Raw genomic sequence first — 22,696 nt, forward strand, 5'->3', positions numbered from 1 at the left:
GGCTTTGTGGCCTTGTGCCTTGTATTGGCTGCCCACTTCCACAGTTCATACGGATGCACTCTCGTACCAATGTAAGGTTCCATCCGAATTGTGCCGGCGTACGCCACGGATCCTAGACGCTCCCATTGGACTGTGATGCCTGTAGGTGGAATCGGGACACACCGGTGTGTTGTTGATGCCTGCGAGTGATCGTCACGGTTACTACCCCCCTGGCGAGCAAAGCTCCGCAGCATCCGATATAAAAACGAGGTACCGCGTCGCTCCCCTCCAACCCTTTCCCCTCCCCCTCGCATCCCGTTCTAATCCTGCTACCCTCCACAGCGGACGTGAGGAGAAATGGCGAACATCCAGCCGTACCAGATCGCGATCCCGCAATCCGAGGTCGACAGGCTCAGCCGGAAGCTCGCGGATGCGAGGCTGCCGAGGGAAGACGGCGAGGATGGCGATGATTGGGAGCGCGGGGCGCCCGTCGCTCCCGTCAGGCGTATCGCCACGTACTGGTGCGAGTCGTTCAACTGGCGCGCTTTCGAGCAAGAGCTGAACGAGCTGCCGCACTTCGAAGCCACCATCTCGGTGGAGGGGTTCAACCCGTTCCAGCTGCATTTCATTCACCAGAGGAGCACTGCGAGTGACGCAATCCCGCTATTATTCGTACACGGCTGTACGTCCTCGCCCCCTCATTCTCCGTGCTACCCACCCACCTACCTATATATACTTGTACCTACACGGCGGCCGTCTAACCGTGCGCAGGGCCGGGGAGCTTCCTCGAAGCGACCAAGATACTCCCGGCGCTAGCCAAGAGCGACAAGGACGACGGCCCGTCGTTCCACGTGATCGTGCCGTCGCTGCCGAATTTCGGCTTCTCCGGCCGGATCGACCGGTCCGGGTTCGGGCTGAAGCAGTACGCCGAGGCGCTTCACCAGCTGATGCAAGGCCTCGGGTACGAGCAGTACGTCTCGCAGGGCGGAGACTGGGTAAGATGACCCCGGCGCGCTGCGCACGAGAAGAAGAAGAGGAGAAAGAAGTCCCCGCTGAGTGTGTGTGTGGCGTACCGTCGCAGGGGTATTTCATCACGCGGGTGATCAGCGCGATGTACCCGGAGTCGCTGGTGGCGACGCACCTGAACATCCAGGCGGCGATGCCGCCGACGTCGACGTCGCCGCTCGCGTACGCGCGGTTCCTGCTCGCGCACCTCCTGGGCCTGTACGGCGCCGAGGACAAGGCGCTGCTGCGGCGGAGCGAGGCCTTCTGGCGCACCGGCTCCGCCTACAGCACCGTGCACCGCCAGCGCCCGAGCACCATCGGCATCGCCCTCGACGACAGCCCCGTCGGCCTCCTCGCCTGGATCTACGAGAAGCTCGTCGCCTGGACCGACGACTACCCCTGGACCGACGAGGAGGTGTGCCGCTGGGTCAGCATCTACTGGTTCAGCCGCGCGGGCCCCGGCGCTAGTGTCGTTATTTACCACGAAGCGGATAAGGGCGAGTACGTGACGAGAGAGAGCCCGTTGACGCCCGGCGTTAAAATAGTACGTCTTTATTTTCTGATTCGTTTTGTTCCTTCAGGTCGCGTTTTTCCTTTCTTTCTTTTTCACTCCAGAGATGTGTTTACTACCGTAGCTGACTGTCGCTAGGGCTACTCGTACTTCCCGAAGGAGATCTTCGGCTCTCCCCGGTTCTGGAACCATCGGCTTGGGGACGTGGTCTTCGAAGGCCGGCACGAACGCGGCGGCCACTTCGCCGCGTGGGAGAGACCAGAAGACCTCGTGGCGGACCTGCGCGCCATGTTTGGGAAAGGGGGTGGTGCTTACGGCGTTGTCAAGCAGCCCACTGCTGAAAATTAACCCCGTAGGTAGTATGCGAAAAAGTCGACGAGAAGGGGGCCCAAGCAGAATAAAATAATAAGCGTCGTGCCGTTTATCTTACATGCAATAATATTGGGTGGAGTGCAGGGGCGGTTGGTTAATAGTAGCTGGTTTCCTATGTCGCCGCCACTAGAGACAGACTCGCAGAAAAATCGACATCTCAGGCGAGTGGGGTCTACGAGTCGGGGGTTCGAGTATGCGGCCGAGTCTCGTGTATTGGAACCCGCAGTGGAACGAAAAATTGCTCGCGGTTCCTATCAATAAGGTGTAAATGAGAATAAACTCGTGATAATCTATGTGAGAAGACTCGTCGTAAGGGGTGAGGACTCACGGACGATACTCGAGCATAACACCATAATGCCACAGCTCGTCGCTAAGGAGACAAGAGATCTACGGAGGCCTCGTGGCGATTAGTAACCCACGCTGGTTAGGCACGGCGTTCTGAGCGTGCTGGAATGCGTCCAAGGCAGTCGGCGTTTTCTAGCTGGTGAACCTCGCTATGTACATGCCACACCGCGGTAACCTTCCGTGGGAACACTCGCCAATGTCGTTGCATATATTGCATCGAGGCCGTAGAAAGACGCCATTTCTAGAATGGCACCCCACTCCTCTACGACGAACCCTTCACCATCTGTAACCAATTTAGGTGGTTGTAGTTGTCGATTGTAACGTCCCGCCCGCATCTGCCAGTCACCTAACCCACGCTAGGCTCCAAAGTCCATCCAGACGTCAGAAAGGTCAACGGAATATTGGTCGTTGTCGTCGCTTGGGGGCTCCCTTGTTGAGTAGATACCGCCCGCAAGATCCTCAGGCTGGTGGGACACGTTCAAAGGAGCCGTGTCTGGTACAACGTTCCGCTCCTCTGGTACCTCTACTGTCCGACGTATGCCGGGCATTCACTTCCGCCATCGAGGCCCCTTTCTGCAAATACATCCTGGAGATCGTCCGCCGGGTGTAAATACGGACACGCTGGTTCCGGGGCATTGTCGAAAAGCTTAGACCAGAGTAAATACCATTTCCGGTTGTTGCCAAGAGGCCTCTTGGTCATGGAGACGTTGCGTTTATGCTTGCGCTTGACGTGCTCATCCATCTTCGCTATGTTTTCCTTCCCGATTTTGGCACAGTCCAAGTGCGCCAGGGGGTCATGTTTGAAGAAGGGGCACGCCAGACGAGTTAATCCGTCATCTATCCGGGCGCGGCAAGAATCACAGGCTTTGGCAATCGGAGGGCGGGGAGGCGGTTTCATGGGAGGTCCTGTTTGGCCGGGACTCGGCTGTTGGCGCCCGTCGCTTAGAAGTGACAGTGTTCCAGTCCAAGGCGGACACAGCCGCGACACGGTTACCGGGCTTCCAGCATCTTCCCACAGCATCGCAGGCTGGGCATAGTAATCGCAGGCACTTGCTTGACCCGTTACGTTGGTATCCGCGTGCACCTGGGCGTCAGATGTCTGCGGCTGGACAATAGAACGTGGGCCAGCCGGGCGCTCAGTCCCGACCAAATCATCTCTCGCGGTTTGGGAGTGGTCTATGGCACTATAATCGATCGCATCCTCGACCGCGAGATCCTGGAGTTCCGGGGACACCCTCTCTGTATTACACCTGTGCATGACCACGACGAGATACTGGGGAGTATCGCCATCAAGTTCCTCTTCCGGGGTATGTTCTCGACCCTCGGGCATTTCCTGCGGCTCTTCTTGCGTCTCAAACCCAGCCGCTGACCCGTCGTCATCGTCTAGCCTGGTAAGGATCTGAGCCGCCGGGCCGGGTAGGGCACTGGTAGCGAGGCTGAGCAGTTGGCTCCCATACTCGTTCCCCCCAAACCCTAGGGGGGAGGTTGTGCCCATCCCAGAAGCCATGGGGTGAGAGGCTCTGCTCAACGGTTGTGGGGGGCAGGCGGTGTCCCACAGAGCCTCATTGCCAGGTATATTTAGTCGCCCTTGGCCAAACTCTGGAGTCGGATCTATAAGGCAACCGTCGCATCTCCACGTCCCACAATGCGCACAACCAGGGTTGATTTCAAGAGACATCGGACCATCGCCGCAGTTGCACTAGATAGGTATTCAAAGTTGGTTATCAGTTGTGCCTCGGCTATCTTTTATCTCTTGCCTAAACCGCGGCGCCGGGAATGACTCACGCAATACCAAATCGGCCACAGGGCCGCCGCGTCTTCTCCCCTGCGCGGCTGTTGGGGCAACGACGACATCGACGGGAAGCCGGAATTCATAGCTAGATCATATGATGGCAGAGCCATACACGAGTCTTCGTAGAGTAGCGTAGGCTTGTATATGAATTATCTATTCTTCCTAGCAGATAGTTCTTCCGGGTGCTCTTGCGTGTAATGGAGGGAGCTTTTCCTACAAGCATCCCGCCGGCCCCTAACTATTTACAGAGTCTGGCCCTAGCCGGAACAGCAGAGAAATGGCACCAGAGCTGGGGACGAACGAAATACGCCTGCAGACAAAAGGGTGCACGTAGACGGTAGCATATAATCGAGTCCTGGATTATACCTAGAATTCTTGATGGCAGCATCTCTTGATCGCAGCAGGGGTTTCGTTGGCACATATCCATCTTCGCGATAGGCTCCCACTAGGTGGGTCTCGCTCTAATTGGCCTGACCCAAACAGCACATCAAGTTGAACTTGGTCCAAAGTGAGATTATAAGATACCACATGCTTGCGAGCTGCTGCAAGCTTCCTCAGGCCGTCCTGACAGGCGACCCATCCAATGCAGGCTGACGAAGTTACCCTCGACGAGGTCGTGAGATCGACCGCTACACGACAGGACCGGGGTACGTTCAGCGTAACTAACCGTCTCATTGGGAGCCAGGTAGCCCCTAGCCAGGTGAGGCGGTCCCGTCGGCCTCGAGGGTCGAGAGTCTACGTGCGCCGCTCGGGACATCACCGTCTGACGAGGCCAGTTCTCTGAGAATCTGCACCGCGAGGTGTCATGCACGCCAGCACAACAGCAAATGAGTCACGACAACATGTAGTCGTTCTTCGCGCGAAGATGCCGGTCGTGTTTTCCTCTGGCGGGCTTGTCATCCGCCCGGGTGACGATGAATTCAACCCAGCCCGCGTGCGTGCGTGGGGGTGGTACAGGACCCCAGGGTCAGTACTGAGACACTAGAACCCCCGCGACAAGATGCGCTAAGTCGACTCGATACGAGTACAGTGGCTGGGGACTGCAGGAAGCCTGGTCGAGCCCGGAGGTCCTCTTCTGCAGCGACGATCCAGGATTACGACGGCGTGGTGGCGTCGTACCGAGCGAGCCTTATCCCGTCTGAGGCCCCTGCTGGGTCTGGATGATGCGTAGCGCTCGGTATCTGGGTTGTGACCAGCGCCTCTCTGGCCACCTCGCCAGAGATTTTCGAAATTTTCGAAGGATGGCTAAGGAATCCCCGCTGCCGACTGTTGACGGAAAGCACCGACTCGGCAGACAAGTTCTGAGCCGGACGGCTGCGTCGATAGGCCAGTGGGCGAGATTCTCGCGATACTGAGAAGTACGCTGTTGCAACGGTTCGATCCCGCCCGGAAGAACGCAAGGTTGGAGATGAGAGGAGCGACAATGCAGGACGGCTAGCTGGGTACACATCAGAAAACCCTCTTTTGTTCACTATGCCGGAATGAGGTTAATACGGACCGATTTTAATACGCCTTACCCTCTCCTTACACCCCATTGACTGGTTGGGTTGAGGTTTACTCGATTGCTTAAGCCATCACCAAGTAAATTTTGCACCACAACAACCACCACCACTCATTACTCATAAAATACGTCGAAGCACTCTGCGCTTCTCCACGTTTTCGTGCCGAAAACCTAGGACCTCCCCGAAGGCTAGGGGAAAAGGGGTAAGCAGAAATCGACGCTTGATCTGCGAAAAGGGATTAGCAATCGACTCTTAATTGAACGGCGAGAAACTGACCTCGATTGATCTATATATGAATAGGATTGAAATAGGTACCTAGGGAATAGACGCATCCCGTCGCGTATGCTGCGGTTTTATTGGATGCATCTCTTTAAGCACCTATATCGTACGAACTTTTAACCAATTAAAACGGGATATCCTGAACTTTTAACCAATCAGAATCGATTTACCGGAATCGCAGGGGGTATTTACAGGGGGGGGGGGGTTGTTTTTTACAGCGCGACAGGGGTTTGACGTATTTTAACTATCTTCCGGATAGGATAATACCTTATGATGCACTTCTAAGGCAACAGAGGACCAATTGGACTGGTCTACAACCTCCTTGAAGTCAAACTGAAAAGAAACCACCACAACTCCAATAGAAAAACTCATCGCATGCGAGCGAATACGGCAGCAGTTCTCCTTACCGATGAGTCACTTCTTAAGCGCAGTCCTTTTCGTCCCGGCCGGAGAGTCGTGGTGGCCGAGCCTGATGAAGCTATCGCGGGGCTTATCGGGTAGGCTGAGAGATGCGGGGAATCGGCGGCTGAAGCTCCCGGAGCTGTTACGCGTCAGGTGGGTATGGACATATTACTAGGGACCTCGTAGCAGCGTCGCCGAGATGCTGGCCCAAGAGTTGGACGAAGTAGTGGCTCTGGATTCGCTTTCGTGCCTGATCGAAGACGCCGACGACGTCACGTCGTTGGAAGTCGCACTTCTCGGCGACGAAGACTCCGAGAGCCACATGATATATTTATGCTTCGTGCCCAACATTTCCAAGCCCCCTTCCGGGTTGTCGCACAACAAATTAGTAGCAACTCGACCAACACGAAGGCCATCTCTGCTCTGGATCTGCCTCATCAACCCACCCCAATATTATCGCTCGGGCCCCCACGCATCGAAATCGCCAAATAGCATACGAGAGGCAAGTAAGTAGACGGGGTTTTCCTCGTAACGATAGGCGACCCCAGAAATTCGGCCAAAGCAGGAACTATCACCTAAGTGCTATGCACGCAGTAAACAAGTAGTCGCCCTTCCGATGTTCGATTGAGACAATGGTAGGATGAAGTGATGCTGTCTTTCCTCGTCTGTCGAGACGCGGCGACGTCGGTTGTTGGATTCCACGGGCTGGCACATGCGGAAGTGCCAGTGCCCACCGCCCGAGAGAGGGATGAGCTATGAGTAGATGCCTACCATACGGATTGAGCGCGGCACACACAACGCAACTCATCCGCGCCACAGACAACTAGGTATTACGAGCCCACCTAAGCTGTTTCCAGCACTGGTTGACTTTCTTTGCCGGCCGCTACGCACACAAGACTTGTGAGTGAGGTGTTTCGCCATCTCGTGCTCGCGTCTGCCCTTCTCCGACAACACACTCTGTCTGCTCTCTGCATCTCTCCACGCGCATCGCGTTTTATTCGATTCCGCTGTCTTGCATCGGGCCGACTGCGCCCGTGGCTACCCCGCTTCTCGCGATGCCATCGTTGCCATCGTTGCCATCGCCGTTTGTGGTTTGTCCCCGCCATACTACCTACCCACCACCCCGGCGCGCCTTTACAGACGTGTATTAGACACCATAGTCCTCTGCGAAACGAGCATGCGCCTAGGTATCTATGTGCATCGATATTCCTGTTGACGTACCTGCATGTGCAGAGCCACATGACCGGCCAGAAATCCATACGGCGACGCTGTCGATAGTTTCGCTTTCCTCTGCTTGTCTTCCTCTCCCAAACTCCCGCCTCGAAGAGAGAGAACAACCTCGATCAGGAAAGTGGGCTCGATCTCGTTTGCCTGATTAGGCAAGTCTGGCACACTCTTTAACAGCAACCCCTGACAACATCAAGATATCGCCATAATAGAGAGACTCGCTTCCGAGAAGACAGCTGGGACAGCTCGCTTGGTGGTCACCGGCCGACTTGTCGTGCTACACAACCAGTTTGTCCATTTAGGTGGCAGCGTTTGCAACCCGAAAAAAAAAACGAGAAAAAAAACAGCCACAACAGACGCCGCGTTTGACACCCTCTGGCAGGATGCGGGGTAGTCTCTGTCGATTCGTATTAATACCCAAGCATCCCAGCTGTCTCCTAGCCTGGCCCCCGAGACCGCGCTCCTTAGCATCGGTGCTGTCCAGCAACGTAAAGAGACACCGTCCGCTTCGATATCTCGGCATCGTATCTAACCACTATTGCTATAGGCAACAAGGCACCTAATGGATGTCAAAGATGTCTCAGACGTCGGCCAATACAGCGCCCTCCTGGCCCAGATCACCAATGCCACCGAACAGGCAAAGCTGAGGAAAGGGCAGAAGCCGCGAGATCTCCGTTCCCGAACCTCGCTCGTGTCCGATTTCATGTCCAAGAGGGACCAAAGAGTGCAGGTCATGTCAGAGAATCCGGCCCGGCATATGATTTCTACGTCGCAAGTTCCTTATCCTTACCCTCCTAGCGTTCGTCTCGTCGACGACCTCCAGCCCATCATGATATCGCAGATGAGGCTCGAGGAGCATCACCGAGGCAAGAAAGTTCTTCTTCGCGTCATAACGCCTTCCGATAGAATAACAGCCGTCATGGCCATCGCCGAAGACGAGGAGGGCACTGTGATGATGATCCAGCTTTACAATCAGCCAGAAGAGGAGGACGTGAAGCATGAGGAGATTGTCAAGCCCCAGAGCGTCTGCGTCATTAAGGAGCCATTTCTGAAGTGCACCACCGACGGCTTCTACGGTTTGAGGGTTGACCACGTCAGCGACATCGTCTGGCTGCCGGACGACGATGATCGCGTCCCGCCCAGATGGAGGAAACCAATACACGAAAGCAACGGCGATTCCACGCAGATTCGGACGCTGGGGAATTCGGCCGTCAAGGCTGCGAACTGGGCGGGCGCGGAACACTGGCAAGCCACGACGAATCCGAGGCGGCGGGGGGGGGGAAGAAGACGCGAGAAAGCTAATCCGCTTGCAGGTACTCGCTGGCCATCCGCGCTGCCACGACACCTGAGCAGAGGCAACTGGCCCACCTCAACCGCTCGTTCGCAAACCTCAAACTCGGGCGGCCAGAAAAGGCTTTGCAAGATGCGTTAAAGGGTAGACAAGACGGGAGCCCTTCCGAAAAAGCCCTCTTTCGGGAAGCGAAAGCATTATACGCCCTCGGACAGTTCAAGTCTTGCCTGGACAGGCTGCAGACCCTCATCACTTCCTATCCCGGGAACCACGAAGCACGGCAGGAGATCGAGAGGGTCCAAGAGAGGATCCAGGAGCAAGAAACGGGAGTGTATCGGTTCCGGAGAATGCACAATCAAGCCAAGGCTACGCCCCCCATCATCGACTGCGCGACATACGTCGGGCCCGTCGCCGTACGTGCCTCGCCCGGGTGCGGCAGGGGGCTCTTCACGACCAAGCCCGTTAAAGTGGGCGACTTATTGTTCTGCGAAAAGGCATTCGCCTACACCTACGCTGGGGACGATGACCCCGCCGGCCTCCGCGCCCAGAGGGTCCTGATGAACCTCTCGACCAAAAGGGTCACCATGGGGGGACAGGCGCATCTAATCACCCAGACCGTCCAGAAACTTTACCACAACCCTCAAATGGCGGAAACCTTCAAAAGTTTGCACCACGGAGACTACGATGCCGTTTCTGTCTCGGCCGCCGACGGAGCGCCCATAGTTGACTCGTAAGCTGGGCGTAACATTCTCTATGCTGAAGGGGGCTCTATGCTAAATATGCCCGTAGGTTTCTTGTCGAGAGAATCATCAACCTGAACTGCTTTGGTTGTCCACGGAGCAGCCTCGGAAATATTGCTGAGAAAGACGGCGCGGAGTCCAAAGCCCACACGACCTGCGGAATATGGCCCCTGGCCTCTCACATCAACCATTCTTGCGTCCACAACTGCAGTCGCTCCTTCATCGGGGACGTGCAAATCGTCCGAGCCTCTCGAGACCTAGAGGCGGACACCGAACTGCGTTTCGAATACCGGAGCCCTCCTGCCCACGAGAGCTACGCGGAAACGCAGAAGAGATTCAAGCACTGGGGGTTTACTTGCGATTGTGTCTCGTGCCGGGACAGAAAGTCTACTTCGACGCACACGAGGAACAACCGCAGGAGCCTCACGATCGATTTCAAAGCGATCATGAACGGCCCTATGTCGGCCTCGAAGATCCAGAGAGCCCAAGCAGTGCTCAAGCGACTCGAGAGTACTTTCTCGGTCAAAGAGGGCAGCGAATATTTAGAGGCTTGCGACAAATACTTCTTGATGGGACAAGTCTTGCTGCAGCAACACGACGCGCTCGAAGGGCTCGAGATGATTATCAGCGGGCTCGAGGCCTACGGGTTTGAACTCACAGCCTGCCCGCCGAGAAAAGATTCCAGCCGCCCGAAGCTCGAGGTCCGACGCTGGGGGTTTCTGAGCAACCAGACAACCTTTGCCTTCTTGCGAATGTCCGAGATCTATGGCATACACGCGCCGGAGCTCTCCGCGACCGCCAGACGATATGCAGAAATTTCTCACAGCGTCTTCGTTGGCGAGAGCGACTCGCTCAGCGATATTGCCGAGCTGAGCAATCAGGACGCGGCGAAGTTCTCGCGTGGTAGATGACCATAGGATGCTTTAGTACTATTTCTCTGTCTAACGGCAAATCAAGCTTGTATTAACTAGGTATCATTCGTCCCTGAGCTTTGTACGGTATTATACGCTAGGAAATCAGTTAGTCTTAGTTCGTAGCTAGATTTTCATGACTGGGCAAGAAAACTCCGATCAGTTTATCTTCATAGAAAAATCGAAAGTCTTCACTGAGTTCCTGTCTAAGACTTATAAGGTGTTATATTTAACCATAAGTTGAAGTAGACTAACACCGACACGCTAACAAATACCAACTAGAAAACGTCTCACATGATAGATTGATAATAGAACTCAACCAATCCTTTCCACAGTAGACCCTCTTAAGAGATCACAACAAAGGCTAGGCTCAGCGGAGTATTTTTCATAACTATACGATACTAGTAGCGAGGGAGGTGACTTGATGGGGAGGTTTAAAAAAGGTTAAAAGGGAGAAAATGGCATAGTTCATGCGTTAGACATGTTTCGCAATTCAACACCCTAGGCATACGAAGGGGAACCCGTGTGACGGGGTATAATATATTCAGAGCATGATGGCCGCACAATCGAAAGCCATATAGAAATCTAAATTGTTCAAACACATGATACCAGTAGCTTCTTAAGAGACCTCTATCAACTCATAATGGTTCAACAGATGCCCGTAATTGCACAGTAGCCAACCCCATCAGGACCTTCTTGAGGAGGCCGTTCTGAAATACTATCAACCCTAGGACCCAGCTAGAAATGCCTTCTACCCCCACCTTCGGACCCAACGTCAACACGCCGGGGCCAGCAAGACGACCCAGAAAGCCCCCGTACTGCGATAGACCTCGCTGATCGTGCACAATAGTTGCCAGATTGCGTTATGATCCCCCAGCATGACAAACAACACGCCCGCCAACGCAGCCCGGAAATCCGGAAACGCAAAGCCGCCGCCCGAATACGAACCGATCGGCGATCCGTGCCCGACCCAGCCCCACTCCACCCCGTCCGCCCGTTCCCTCCAGCAGACCCAGTCCAGCGATCCCTCACGCCATCACCGCGTCTTCTCCCCAGACCTTCCCCCCCCAACCACCACCACCACCTTTTGCGCCGGCAACCCTCTGCGCGAGCAGCGCCCACGGCACCAGCGCCTGGCGCGCCGCGTGCAGCAGCGCGTGGGGCCAGTAGGGCAGGACGACGTCGCGGCCGCAGCCGACGCGGGCGAGGACGGCGCGGGCGGCGTCGCGCGGCGCCGGGCGCAGCCAGGACGCCGCGTCCTCGCCCGGCGCGACGTCGCCGAGCCGGTGCGCCGCGGCCTCGACGCCGTGGTCGCGGGCCAGCGCGAGCGCGAGGTCGGCGGCGCGCGCGGCGGGGCCGGGGCGCGGCGCCGCGGGCCCGACGGCCACCACCAGCGACGGGCGGCTGCGGCGCAGCAGCGGCAGGACGGCGGCGGCGACGCGCACGGCCTGGGCGGCGACGCTGGCGCGCAGCGCGTCCAGCATCTCGGGGGCGCTGCGGCCGCCCTTGGCGCCGTCGGCGCGCAGGTCGACGAGCACGAGCAGCGTGAGGTTGAGCGAGTGGAGGGAGGCGGCGACGCGGAGGGCGAAGCCCGGGTCCGGGGCGGGGGCGGGGGCGCGGCGCTCGACGACGGCGCGGAAGCGGGCGTCGGGGTGGGCGCGGGCGAGGCGCGCGCGGGCGGCGCGCAGGGCGCGGCCGTCGGCGCCGTACAGCACCACGTTGAAGCCGCGGGCGGCGAGCTCGCGGCACAGCGCGGGGCCGACGCCGGCGCCGGCGTCCGCGCCGACCACCAGCGCCCACGCGGCGCGCCCGCCCCCGCCCGCGTGCAGGAACCGCGCCAGCGCCGGCGCCAGCACCCGCGTCAGCGCCGCGTCCCCCGTCTGCAGCCCCACCGCCCCGCCCCGCGCCCACGGCACCGGCACCGACGCCTCCGCCAGCGGCCCCGCGTACACCCGCGCGAACGCCGCCGCCCTGTACGCCGCGTACGCGAGCACGGCCGCGCCGAGGCCCGCTAGGCTGAGCACGGCCGCCGGCGCCGCCGGCCCGAGGAGCGATGCGAGGAGCGACGCGAGGTACCCCATTGGTGCGTCTTGTCGATGGGTTGAGGGCTGGTCGCGACGGCTTTGAAGCAGGCGGGAAGAGGAGAGGAGAGGCTTGAGGGGTTTGTAGGGGGAGAAATAAGAGAGCGGTGCGCGAGACGCTGGATGAGGGAGGTTCGGTCCTGTCGAGATTCCTCTGGGGTCTTTTGCGTTTTATATGCCACGACTCGTCGGCAGCACCAGCGGGGAGGAGCAAGGCAGAGAAAGGAAGAGAGGAGTGAGGTTTTTGTCCTCGTGTTGGCGTCGAACAGGGCCTTTTCTAGTACGCCGAATTCTAGCTCGGGACTTTTCAATCCCATCGTGCCACACCTCGTGTTCCCTTGGCCTGATGTACGCATTTTCCCCCGGTTCAGACCGGACTCCGTCGTATATGACGAGTAGCAAAAAGGGGGGGTGGTGCATCACCACCAAACAGCGAGACCGCATTGGCTGGCTGGCGGCATCGAGGCTTGCAACCCCCAAACTCCGGCAATCCCCAACGCTTATGCGGACACCAGCATTTAGGTCCCTAGTCTTAGTGTCATCTCTCGGGAATGAAGAGAGGATGGCGGCACAGATAGGGCATCGCAAGAAGTAGTGTCAAGAAGTACAGACTCGCATGGGCAAATTCGTCGGCGCGACGCTTACAGTAGTACTGAGTGTCACCGCAGAGACGGAGAGGCGAGTCAGGATGCAGTGAGAAGAGAAGGAATGTATATTCGTTCAATAGTACAAACAAAAGAGGATTCGTTCACGATCGTGGCTTGTGATATCGTTACCTGTCATAAGTACATCATCGTCGTTATCATGATCATTATTATTAATCGTCACATCGCTCCACCCCCCTTTAGCCTCCCTCCTCATCCCATCCGTCCCCAACCCCACAGCGCCGAAACAACCCCTTTTAAGCTCGGCTGAACAGTATCGGCACATCCATACTGTGCACTGTGCTCGTTGCGGCAGACCTCCCGAAGAGGCCCTCGCGGAACCTCACGCCGGCGCGGAAGCCTCCCGCGCCGCCGAAGCTCTCCTTCCTCGAGAGACCACCGGTACTCCCCTTCCTGCCCCAGCCGCCGCCGAAGCTGCCGAAGCTGCCGTGGCTGCTGCCGTAATGGCTACCGCTGGTTGCGGTGCTGGCGGCGGAGAACTCGCGGCCGAGGCGGCTGAGCACGAGCTCCTTGGCGCGGCGCAGGGCGCTGCTCTGGAGCTCGGGGTCCTCGGCGACGAGGCGCAGGGCGGCGTCGGCCTCGATGTCGCGTTGCACGGCGGAGATCTCCGAGCACAGGGCCGCCGTCGGGTCGTAGACGGTCGGCTCGAGCAGGAACATCGACGAATTGGACTCGGCGGCTGGGAGCGGCGCCGAGATGTGCATGCCCTCGGGCTCGGTGGGAGTGCCGAAGCTACGCACGCTGACGTCTGTGTACAGCGACTTGGCAGTGGCCAGCGAGAGCGGCGGCGACGCGCCCCCCTGCGGTGTCCGCGGCCGGAAGTATTCATCCGCCATCGAGTCCGACTCGTCCACCGGCGAGTGCGTGAGCTCCGGCTCCGACCCGAAGGGGGAGCCCAGGCCCGAGCCGGCGCCCGACCCCGGGCGCGAGTTGTGCGCCGAGCCGAGTCGTGGCACCTCGCCGAAGAGGCGCCGCGACGGCGGCGTTGAGGGTACGGGCGAGGAGTAGGCGCTATCAATTTCACCGAATAGGCGCTGGCGCGGGGGCGACGGGGGCGGGGTGGAGAACTGCGGCGGTGGCGGCGGTGGGGAAAACTGTGGGGGGTAGCGCGGGCGGTTGAGGGAATCGTTCGAGGGCTGGCGGCTGTGATCGTGTTGGAGAGGGTGAAGGTGCTGGAGATGAAGGAGGTGCTGGAGGTGTTGGAGGTGCTGGGGTTGCTGGCGCTGGTGTTGCTGGTGCTGGTGTTCGTATGAGTAGATATCCGGCCGCCTCTCCGACGGTTCCTTGACCTTCTCGAGCTTATGGTGACGTTGGTGGTTGTGGCGACAGGGCTCCTCGCTCGGGTGGTCGATGGAGTCCTCCGAGTGTTGCCGGCGAGCCTGTCGCTCCCTGCGCTCCCGTTCGTCTTGGTGGTGGTGCTCGTGCCTGGGCTTCTTCTTCCGACGCCGCTTCGTAACGCGACGCTTCTTGATCTGGCTCGAAATGCTGGCTTTCCGGGCGGCCTCGAGATCCGAAGGCAGGTCATAGTCGTCACTCTCCTCGTCATCCTCGCCTTCGCCTTCGCCTTCGCCCCCGTTCAGGTCGATCTCGAGGAGCTCCTGCGATACTGCCGCGACAGCGGGCGACTGTGCCGACAGATCGTCTGCGAGGCGCGGGGAGTGGATGCTCGCGGGACCGTTGAGTGTCGCAGTCGAGTGCCGAGTCCAGTGGTGCCCGCGGGGTGTCCGGTTCAGCAAGGGGGCCAGCGCGTCGTCCCAGCTACCTTCATTTATCAGGATCACGTTCTCGAAGTCGAATTCGCGCACGCTATGCTGGTGGGTGGTGACCAGGCTCGCTACTTGAGGCGCATTCATCGTCGTATTCCGGATAGCCATGTAGCGCAACTTCCGGAATACGATGGGCTTCCTGAACGGCGGTGGCGGCAAGGGCGACATGGGCGAAGTGACCTCGTTGAAGAGCTTCTGTGAGCTCCGCGACGGCGCAAACAGCGGGTCGGCCGCCAGCGACAACGGACAAGGTCCCCGCTGACCGATCCACTTAAAGGTCAACTTTTCCAAGTTTTCCGAGAAGTTCCGAATGTAGTCGTCGATCATCTTCAGGTGGTCCAGTCCGGGCGAAGGGCCGTAGAAATCCCACGACTCGACGGAGACGCACAGCTTCCGGATCTGCCGCCACCGCCGGGCCGCCGACGGGAGACAGCCGAAGCCGGTGACGTGGCGCAAGTAGATGAAGGCGGAAGGATGGACGGACGAGAGAGAGAGCTTGTTGAGCTTCGCCATCGGCGCCCGTTCGAGCGAGATGCGCAGGCTGATGAGCGCGTAGTCGACGATGTCGCGCCGGTATCTCTCCCTCGGGTCCTGGCCGGGGGTCTTGATGGTGAGGTGTCTGATGTTGGGCAAGTGCTTCATCGCGTTAATAAAAGAGGGCACGTTGGAGGCCGCGTGGAACAGGGGTGGGTACTGTTCTGTGAGGACGACGCCAAGCCCCGAGTTGGCGAACTTGGGCCTCTCCAGAACCGACGCCATCGACGTATGGGGTTTGTAGAGGAAGCTGATCTCGCGCCCGCTCTCGGGATGGATGAGCGGCGGTAGGAAAGTGGCGTCGGAATGCGGGAAGTAGAAGGTGAGGTGTTCGATGTGCTGGCCTATCCGCGACAACGCCTGAATCCGGCTCTGTCGGGTGAAGGTGTGGGCCGAGAAGGTCAGGTGGGTTCGTAGGAAAAGCCTCTTGGTAACGAGGTTGCAGCATGCCGACGAGGCAAGGCGAACATTACATATGTCCTCCTTGGATAGTAGATCGAAGAGCCTCTCCCGGATTGGCTCCTTTTGCCACAGGCTGTAGAACGCTTGAGATCCTGTTGCCATAGCTGTCGCATGTCGCTGGGGTTGGTATTATCGGGGTTGGTGTCTTGCTTTTTTTTTTCTCTCGGGGAGCGTCCAGGCAGTGGACTATATGAGAACACGGAGATTGGGATTCTTGATGAGTCTCTTTACCAATGATCACGTAGAATTCTAGTCGAGACTATCTGTTCGGGAAATCGGGGGATGGATGGATGGATGGATGGGCGAGGGAAAGCGGCAAGTACAGAAGGGGGGATATGGCTGGACTCGGTTAGTTGCGTTGATTGACGGGCGGGATGCTACGATGAAGCTATTCGCAGATCCAGCAATGCGTTGGTGAGCTGCAATATGGCTTGCAGCAAGGACAACAATAGCAGGACTATCCGTCAATCAGCCAACGTCAATACCTGATAATGTGGGAAGAGAAGAAGATCAGTCGCAAGGCCGTCGGGCCTCCCCCAAGGCCACCGGCGCATGTTATACCCTTCGCTCCCCCCCGTCCCACCCAGACTGGCTGCCCCCGCGGCCGCATCCCACCAGCGACGGAATCCGACTGCGCTCAACGGCTGCGCGACATCAAAAATGGCAGACGGGAGGGAAATGGTTGGTGAGTGAGTCACCCTCGCGAGTTTCTAGCGCATCTGCACCGCTGCAGGTCGCGGAGGATGAGAAAGGACGGTGAGTGGACAGGTGGCAGACGCGACGCCCAAAAGGGACCGCGATGCGGACGATGAGTGGCCGGGTCGAGGGGGGGCCGACATGGGTGGTGATGCACGCCAATCACAGCCGTCTCACTTGTCCGGTCTCGTTAGCCAGTGACAGCGGCGACGACATTGCGGGGAAGAGGCAGAAGAAGCGCCCGGGTGGCATCGCCGCGAGGATGGAGGCGGACGATAGGGTGGGCGAGGGCGGGCAGAAGCCCTGGGCGAGTCGGTGCCAGCCAATAGTACGCACAGGCGGTCTCGAAAGGGCAAGAAAAAAAAGAGTGGCTGGAAATCCCGGTTGATCGCGCCTCGTGCACGCGCCACACGCGAAGGACCCGCACACGCACACACACGAAATAGACGCGAAACTACCGCCACGTGTTCCTTTTCTCCCCATCTCTCATTGTATAAGGCCTCCCTACCTAAGCGCTGTTGACAACGAAGCACTGCGACTCAGCTAGTTTTTTGGTTCGAAGAAATATTCTGTATGATTTCCCAGTGTTCGCTACGACGACCGAGCCTGCGATCCTGCTCGCCCGGCCGACGATGCGCGGGGCGAAACCGTCGAATCGTCCGCACGCATAAGGGAAGAAGCGCCAGGCTAGGGTTGGGCAGACGAAGAGGAGACGGGATCGGGATGCGTCCAACGCGATTCGGCGGCCGACAGCACGGGCACGAAACTCGCGCGCCCATCTATCGGCTACCCTAACCCTTGCAACAGTGGCGCCCCTTCTACCCACACCCACGAGCACTCGATTTGTCGCGGTGAGAAACCCGCACCCCAGACGATTCGTTTCGAAACATCCCGGCCAGAAAAAAATTTTCTTCTCGAGTGCCGAGCGACGATGCAGAAGACAACCAGATTCCATTGGCGAATCGGCTCCGCTGCCCGCGAGCTTCCCTTCCTTCTTTGCCTATCGATCGGGAAGGATGGCTTGCCAGACGAGGCATACGGGAGAGAAGGGATATCATTTGGACTGACGATGCACACAACGTCGCACCCAGGCATACGTACACACACTTAACGACGGCGATCCACCGTTGCAACCGTTACATTCTCCAACTCGCTACTCTCTCTTTCTCCTTCTCTCCTCTGTCTCTCCCCAGGCCGCGTCACCGCAGGGCTTGCACGACAGCAGCTCCACACGCCAGCGGCCTGACGTCGTAGTGGGTTGCTTGCTACCCGAAGGAACTGCGTGTGGAGTGGAGGATCCCGTCTACATGAAGGTAGGTGGGCGCCTTAGCGTTATGGATGCGAAGGGCTCGCCACCTTTCGTTCGCAACCGCGCGACCTGATAATCCACGATCGACCGCCGCCGATTTTAAGTATATATCTCGGCTACGCAATGGCCCCCTTCTGTCCTGTCGGGATTCCATTTCCTTTGCGCTTCCCGACTCGTACCCGCGAGAGCGTTCTGCCATCAGACTGCCGCGGTTTCGCACCGGGTCCTATCGAGCCCATGCCTGGTAGCCTTTGCCAGCAAGCCCATACCGCCGAGATTTGCGGTTGCTGTATCCGGGCCCGATATTCCCCGGGATTGTACGCGAACCCGGCCCTACGTCCAATCCAGGCCGGGCTCGGGTGAGTCATTGGATACTTCCCTGACCTTGTCGAAATGGGCCTAGGAGTGACAGCGTGGTTGTGATTCCAATCCATGATGTTGAATTTTTTTTTTCCCCTTTTCTTCCATGTCATCGAGGACCAACGCATCGATGCGCTAGGCCCCCGGATGTAGAGCCGCTGCTAGATCGAGACCTGCCTACCCTAGCGTGGCTTATGATAGTTCATCATGGGGAACGTCGCTACAAGGTGGCAGGCTAACATATAGTGAGCGCGTAATAGGCGAACAGTAGGTGTATGCGTAAGGAACTTCCAGTGTCGGTTTGTCCATATGCCTCTCAGGCTTGCGTGTCCTCTCACCTTACATTCCTTTGAATCCCAACTCGGAGTCCCCTTGCTTGACAGCATCTCTACGCGGTCAGTATGAGTAACAGGGGCATATACTAGGTATTGCTCACTTCACCAAGGATAGGTGCCCGGCCTCCTACCGAAGTAACTAGTGATGGGTCTCATAGACTACAAAACATGTCTTTTCCCTCTCTCTCTCTCTGGACACTCGGCGCTCGCCTAGTATAACTCCCTCTCAACATCGACGCAAGGGAGAACTTCTTTCCAGTCGAGTTCCACTCTGTCATGGTAGGAACAGCCATCCAAGGGGTTGGAGCGGCGTACCATACCCGGTCTCCTTAGGTACCTATGTTTAGGTGCGAGTAAGAATGATTTCTAGAGTGGAAGCAAATTTCTAACTATAGTGACACGTCTCTTATCATGAGTCCGGCCGCCGTAGTCGAATTTAATCGCTTCTGACAACTCCTAGTGGGTGGAGCGTAGTAATCCCAGACGCACATCGATTACTCTTGGTCGGTACCATGACCATCTGATCCATCGCTGTCTTAAATTTCGTCCGGCCTTCATTGCGTGCGTTAAGTTTCCCTGTCTCCAGTACACATATCTTGTGGAAGACGGCATTGAGAAGCGGCTAGTATTACAAAGCGAAGGGTCATCATAGAACCCCAAATTTATGCGTTTCTCAACTATGAGTTACTGTAATAAGGTGATATGCTTGGAATAGGTTTAAATTCAACTAATAATTCTATAGGGGGTCTCTTAGGTCCTTATTCTTTTTTAAGTCCGTCGTCTTCCTTTCGTCCTAATATATCTTAAAGGTACCTTTATACCTTAGTACCCGTATACCTTACTACCGAAGCTATCCGAAGCTTATCTAGGACTTTCCTTAGTAGGTCGCCGAGGTAATAGCCTTAATGCCTGATATTATCCTCCTAACCCTTATGGCCTAATTATTAACGTAAGGTTTCATTCCCGTATGATATCATTTCTCCTTATCGAAGAAATTCGTTTTTAAGCGTTAGTTAAGTACCTAGGCTCGTTAATTAACGGGCTTATTAAGGTTTTATTAGTAGAATAACTTAATAACTTCTTTTATTTCTTCGGTAGTAAAGTATTCTTACGGTTCCTAGGTTTAGTAGCGTTTAGCCGGCTATCCTTATTACTTTATTAGATATTTAATAACTTTTCCGGTCCTAGCGGAATTTAATACCTTGTTTACTTCGTAATTTTCTACCTTAATCGGGGCTACCTTCCGTAAAACCTAGTTAAGGTTAGGTAATTCTTAATTACTAGCGCGGTAAGGTTCGATAAGGAATACGTAAAAGGTACTATAAATACGCTAGCCTTTCGGGAGTATTAAAGTTACGGCGGTAGGGGAAACGATCTTTTAGATCTTAAAGGAACCGAGTATCTTCTTATTTATCTTCTTTATAAGGCGTTTGGTTTTAATGTTACGAGCGTTTAGCATAATAAATTATCCGACTTTTAAAGGGGGTTCTTCCTTTTGGTATTTATTTATTTATCCTTTTATTCGTTACCGTACTTTTTCTAAATGTTATTTAGCCTCGTTATATACCTTAATTATTTAGTAAGTATAAAGGTTACTTCCTAGATTCTTAGGGGTACTTAGTAAGGGATTATATGCTATTAGGTATTACCCGTAGTTAACGTAGAAGGGTAATATATTAATAGTTATCGAAGTAGTATTATTATAGGTAAATTCGGTAGTAAGGAATAAGCTTTTTTAATCGCTTATTTCGTAGTTTACGAAGGCGCGTAAGTATGCTTTTAAGATTTAATTAAGTCTTTCCGTTTATCTATCCGTTTAAGGATAAAAGGCGGTACTTATTCTAAGCTTTACTCCGAGGAGCTTTAGGACGCTCTTTTATATATAGGAAGTAAATCGTAAGTCTCGGTCGGAGATAATATTTAAAGGAATCCTATATAGCCGCTAGTAATTACGGATAAAGATAGGTATTAAGTCTTCGGCTTTTTTACCGTCCTTTTTTAGCGGAATAAAGTACGTTATTTTAGTAAAGGGGTTTATAATAACCTATATAGAATCGTAGCTATTAAATATTAATAAGTCCGTAATAAAGTTTATCGCGATTATTTATTATAGTCGGTAATATAATTCTATAGGCTATAGTAATCCGAACGGGATATATCGGGATACTTTATTTTATTAATACTCGCGATATTCCTTAACGAATTCCCTAACTATAGTTTCTAGGTTAAGCTACTAAAAGTTTCGAATAATAAGTTCTATGGTTTTATTTATGCCTATATATCTCGTTATTTTAATATCGTATTCCGATTTAATTACTCCTTATTATAGGTCCCTAGGTACCTAGAGACGGTTTCGTCGGTAAAGGAGGCCCTCTTAGAGCTTTATCTCCTTACCGAATGATTTAACTAGCTAGGCTTAGTATTCTAGGTCTTATACGGCTAATATTTTAACCTATTTAACGAACTCTGGGGTTTAAGCGGGTATTAGGATGTTACTTAGTCGTACGCTAGAGAGTATTACCGTAGGTAAGCTTAAATTTTTTAAAAAATACTTTTCCTATAAAACCGTCGCTATCGGCTAGTCCTTAGCTCCTCCTTTTTTAAGGCGATATTATAATAATCTAAATAAAATATCGGCCTTTTTATTTTACTTTCCTAGGCGGTAGTATATTATAAAGTAATACGAGGAGAGCTATTAAGCCTAGCGGGCTTATCGTCGATTTAGTACTTTTACCGTAGTAAAGTACGTTAGATTTTAATAATCTAAATATATTTCTATTTAATGTTAAATACCTTCGAAATAATATCGCTACTTCTCGAATACGTCGACGATTATTAGTAGTTTCTTATTATATATTTTATAATTTATTTCCACTAGGATAAGTCGTCTTAAGAAAAAGGCTATTAGTTTTAGTCTTTCTTCGTCGTTCTTTTACGAGAGAACGGTTAAAATAACGAAGTCCGAGGCGTCGGCTTTAACGATCGGGACTTAATTAAGATCGAAATATATAAGTACCGAGGCTTTTATAAAGGTTTCCTTTAGTTCCTAAAAGGCCTTTTCTATTTCGATTTCTTATTTCCATAGCTTACGGTTTCCTTTATTAGCGCTAATAATCGGCCTAGCTATACCCGAAAAGTTACGTATAAATTTACGGTAGAAGTTAGTAAATCCGATAAAGCTTTAGAAGTCCTTAAGTATAACTAAGGTACGCTAGTTAAGGATAGCTTCTACTTTATCTTTAGATATAATAATACCCTTAGGACTTATATTATATCCTAAGAATTTAACTTCTTACGTTCGTTAGGTATATTTCTTTAGGGCTACCGCTAGATGTTTTTTTATAAGCCGTTTTAAGACTTTTTTAATTAGTTTATTATATTCCTTTAACGTATCGGTATAAATTAAAACGTTATTTAGATAAGCGATAACTCTTACGTCTAAAAGGTCGCGGAAGATATGGTTTATTATAGCTTAGAAAGTAGCGGGGGCGTTAATTAATCTTATGGGTATAACCGTATATTCGTATAGCTTATAACGCGTTTTAAAGGCGGTTTTTTATTCGTCGCCTTCCTTAATTCGTATTATATAGAAGCTAGACTTTAAATTAATCTTAGTAAATTATCGCGTCGTTTAGAATAGGTTTTATAGTTCGTTAATTAGCGGGATCGGATATCGAACGGATATTATAATTTTATTTAACCCCCGGTAGTTAGCTACCGGTCTTAAGGCGCCCGGGTCCTTCTTATTTATAAATATTATAGATACGCTATAGGGGGCCTTGGATTTCCGGATTTTCCCTATAGCTATTATTTCGTCGAGCTAAGGTTTTAAGGCGTCTAACTATCGTTCGCTTATAACGTATAGGAATCCCTACGGGGGGTTAGTCCTTAAACGAAGCTCGATAACGTAGTTTTATGGTTACCGATTAAGGAACCGTTATCCCGCTTCCTTAGTTATAATAAGAACGAAGTCGCGGAATTATTCGGGTATTCGTAATAAGGCGTCCTTTTCTCGCGTAGTTCTTATACGGATCGGCCGGGAACGGTAGTTCCGGTATTAAGGTAAGTTAAAATATAATCGTTTCTCCGTAAATAAACCCTAGGGAAGGTATTCCTTTATTTATTATTAAGG

General features: G+C 54.3%; 5 protein-coding genes across 5 annotated transcripts; 2 read left to right on the forward strand and 3 right to left on the reverse strand.

The window, feature by feature from the left end:
* Window positions 1-289: 289 nt before the first annotated feature.
* GGS23DRAFT_582369 (alpha/beta-hydrolase) lies at window positions 290-2,272 on the forward strand. The gene is made up of 4 exons (XM_051517226.1): window positions 290-661; window positions 751-974; window positions 1,061-1,528; window positions 1,634-2,272. Exons 1-4 carry the CDS (start codon window positions 337-339, stop codon window positions 1,841-1,843), a joined length of 1,227 nt encoding a protein of 408 aa, XP_051368781.1. The 5' UTR covers window positions 290-336; the 3' UTR covers window positions 1,844-2,272.
* An 84-nt stretch (window positions 2,273-2,356) lies between these two features.
* GGS23DRAFT_582373 (uncharacterized protein) lies at window positions 2,357-3,624 on the reverse strand. The gene has a single exon (XM_051517227.1). It carries the CDS (start codon window positions 3,540-3,542, stop codon window positions 2,736-2,738), a length of 807 nt encoding a protein of 268 aa, XP_051368782.1. The 5' UTR covers window positions 3,543-3,624; the 3' UTR covers window positions 2,357-2,735.
* A 4,258-nt stretch (window positions 3,625-7,882) lies between these two features.
* On the forward strand, window positions 7,883-10,554 carry GGS23DRAFT_582380 (TPR domain protein). The gene is made up of 3 exons (XM_051517228.1): window positions 7,883-8,659; window positions 8,728-9,435; window positions 9,495-10,554. The coding sequence occupies exons 1-3, from the start codon at window positions 7,977-7,979 to the stop codon at window positions 10,354-10,356; spliced, it is 2,253 nt and encodes a 750-aa protein (XP_051368783.1). The 5' UTR covers window positions 7,883-7,976; the 3' UTR covers window positions 10,357-10,554.
* An 830-nt stretch (window positions 10,555-11,384) lies between these two features.
* GGS23DRAFT_599734 (uncharacterized protein) lies at window positions 11,385-12,437 on the reverse strand (the record flags this gene model as incomplete). The annotated part of the gene is made up of 1 exon (XM_051518967.1): window positions 11,385-12,437. One exon carries the CDS (start codon window positions 12,435-12,437, stop codon window positions 11,385-11,387), a length of 1,053 nt encoding a protein of 350 aa, XP_051368784.1.
* Window positions 12,438-13,126: 689 nt separating this feature from the next.
* GGS23DRAFT_582383 (uncharacterized protein) lies at window positions 13,127-16,425 on the reverse strand. The gene has a single exon (XM_051517229.1). The coding sequence runs from the start codon at window positions 15,964-15,966 to the stop codon at window positions 13,339-13,341; it is 2,628 nt and encodes an 875-aa protein (XP_051368785.1). The 5' UTR covers window positions 15,967-16,425; the 3' UTR covers window positions 13,127-13,338.
* Window positions 16,426-22,696: the final 6,271 nt, after the last annotated feature.

This window comes from Durotheca rogersii (genome assembly GCF_024521655.1).
Source record: "Durotheca rogersii strain YMJ 92031201 chromosome Unknown GGS23scaffold_26, whole genome shotgun sequence".
Classification (NCBI taxonomy): Eukaryota; Fungi; Ascomycota; class Sordariomycetes; order Xylariales; family Xylariaceae; genus Durotheca; species Durotheca rogersii.

Coding starts and splice junctions, on each gene's coding strand:
- GGS23DRAFT_582369 (XM_051517226.1), top strand. CDS start 337: ATGGCGAACATCCAGCCGTACCAGATCGCGATCCCGCAATCCGAGGTC. Junction 662..750: donor GCTATTATTCGTACACGGCT/GTACGTCCTCGC, acceptor AACCGTGCGCAG/GGCCGGGGAGCTTCCTCGAA. Junction 1,529..1,633: donor TGACGCCCGGCGTTAAAATA/GTACGTCTTTAT, acceptor GACTGTCGCTAG/GGCTACTCGTACTTCCCGAA.
- GGS23DRAFT_582380 (XM_051517228.1), top strand. CDS start 7,977: ATGGATGTCAAAGATGTCTCAGACGTCGGCCAATACAGCGCCCTCCTG. Junction 8,660..8,727: donor TGGGCGGGCGCGGAACACTG/GCAAGCCACGAC, acceptor ATCCGCTTGCAG/GTACTCGCTGGCCATCCGCG. Junction 9,436..9,494: donor GGAGCGCCCATAGTTGACTC/GTAAGCTGGGCG, acceptor ATATGCCCGTAG/GTTTCTTGTCGAGAGAATCA.
- GGS23DRAFT_582373 (XM_051517227.1), bottom strand. CDS start 3,542: ATGCCCGAGGGTCGAGAACATACCCCGGAAGAGGAACTTGATGGCGAT.
- GGS23DRAFT_582383 (XM_051517229.1), bottom strand. CDS start 15,966: ATGGCAACAGGATCTCAAGCGTTCTACAGCCTGTGGCAAAAGGAGCCA.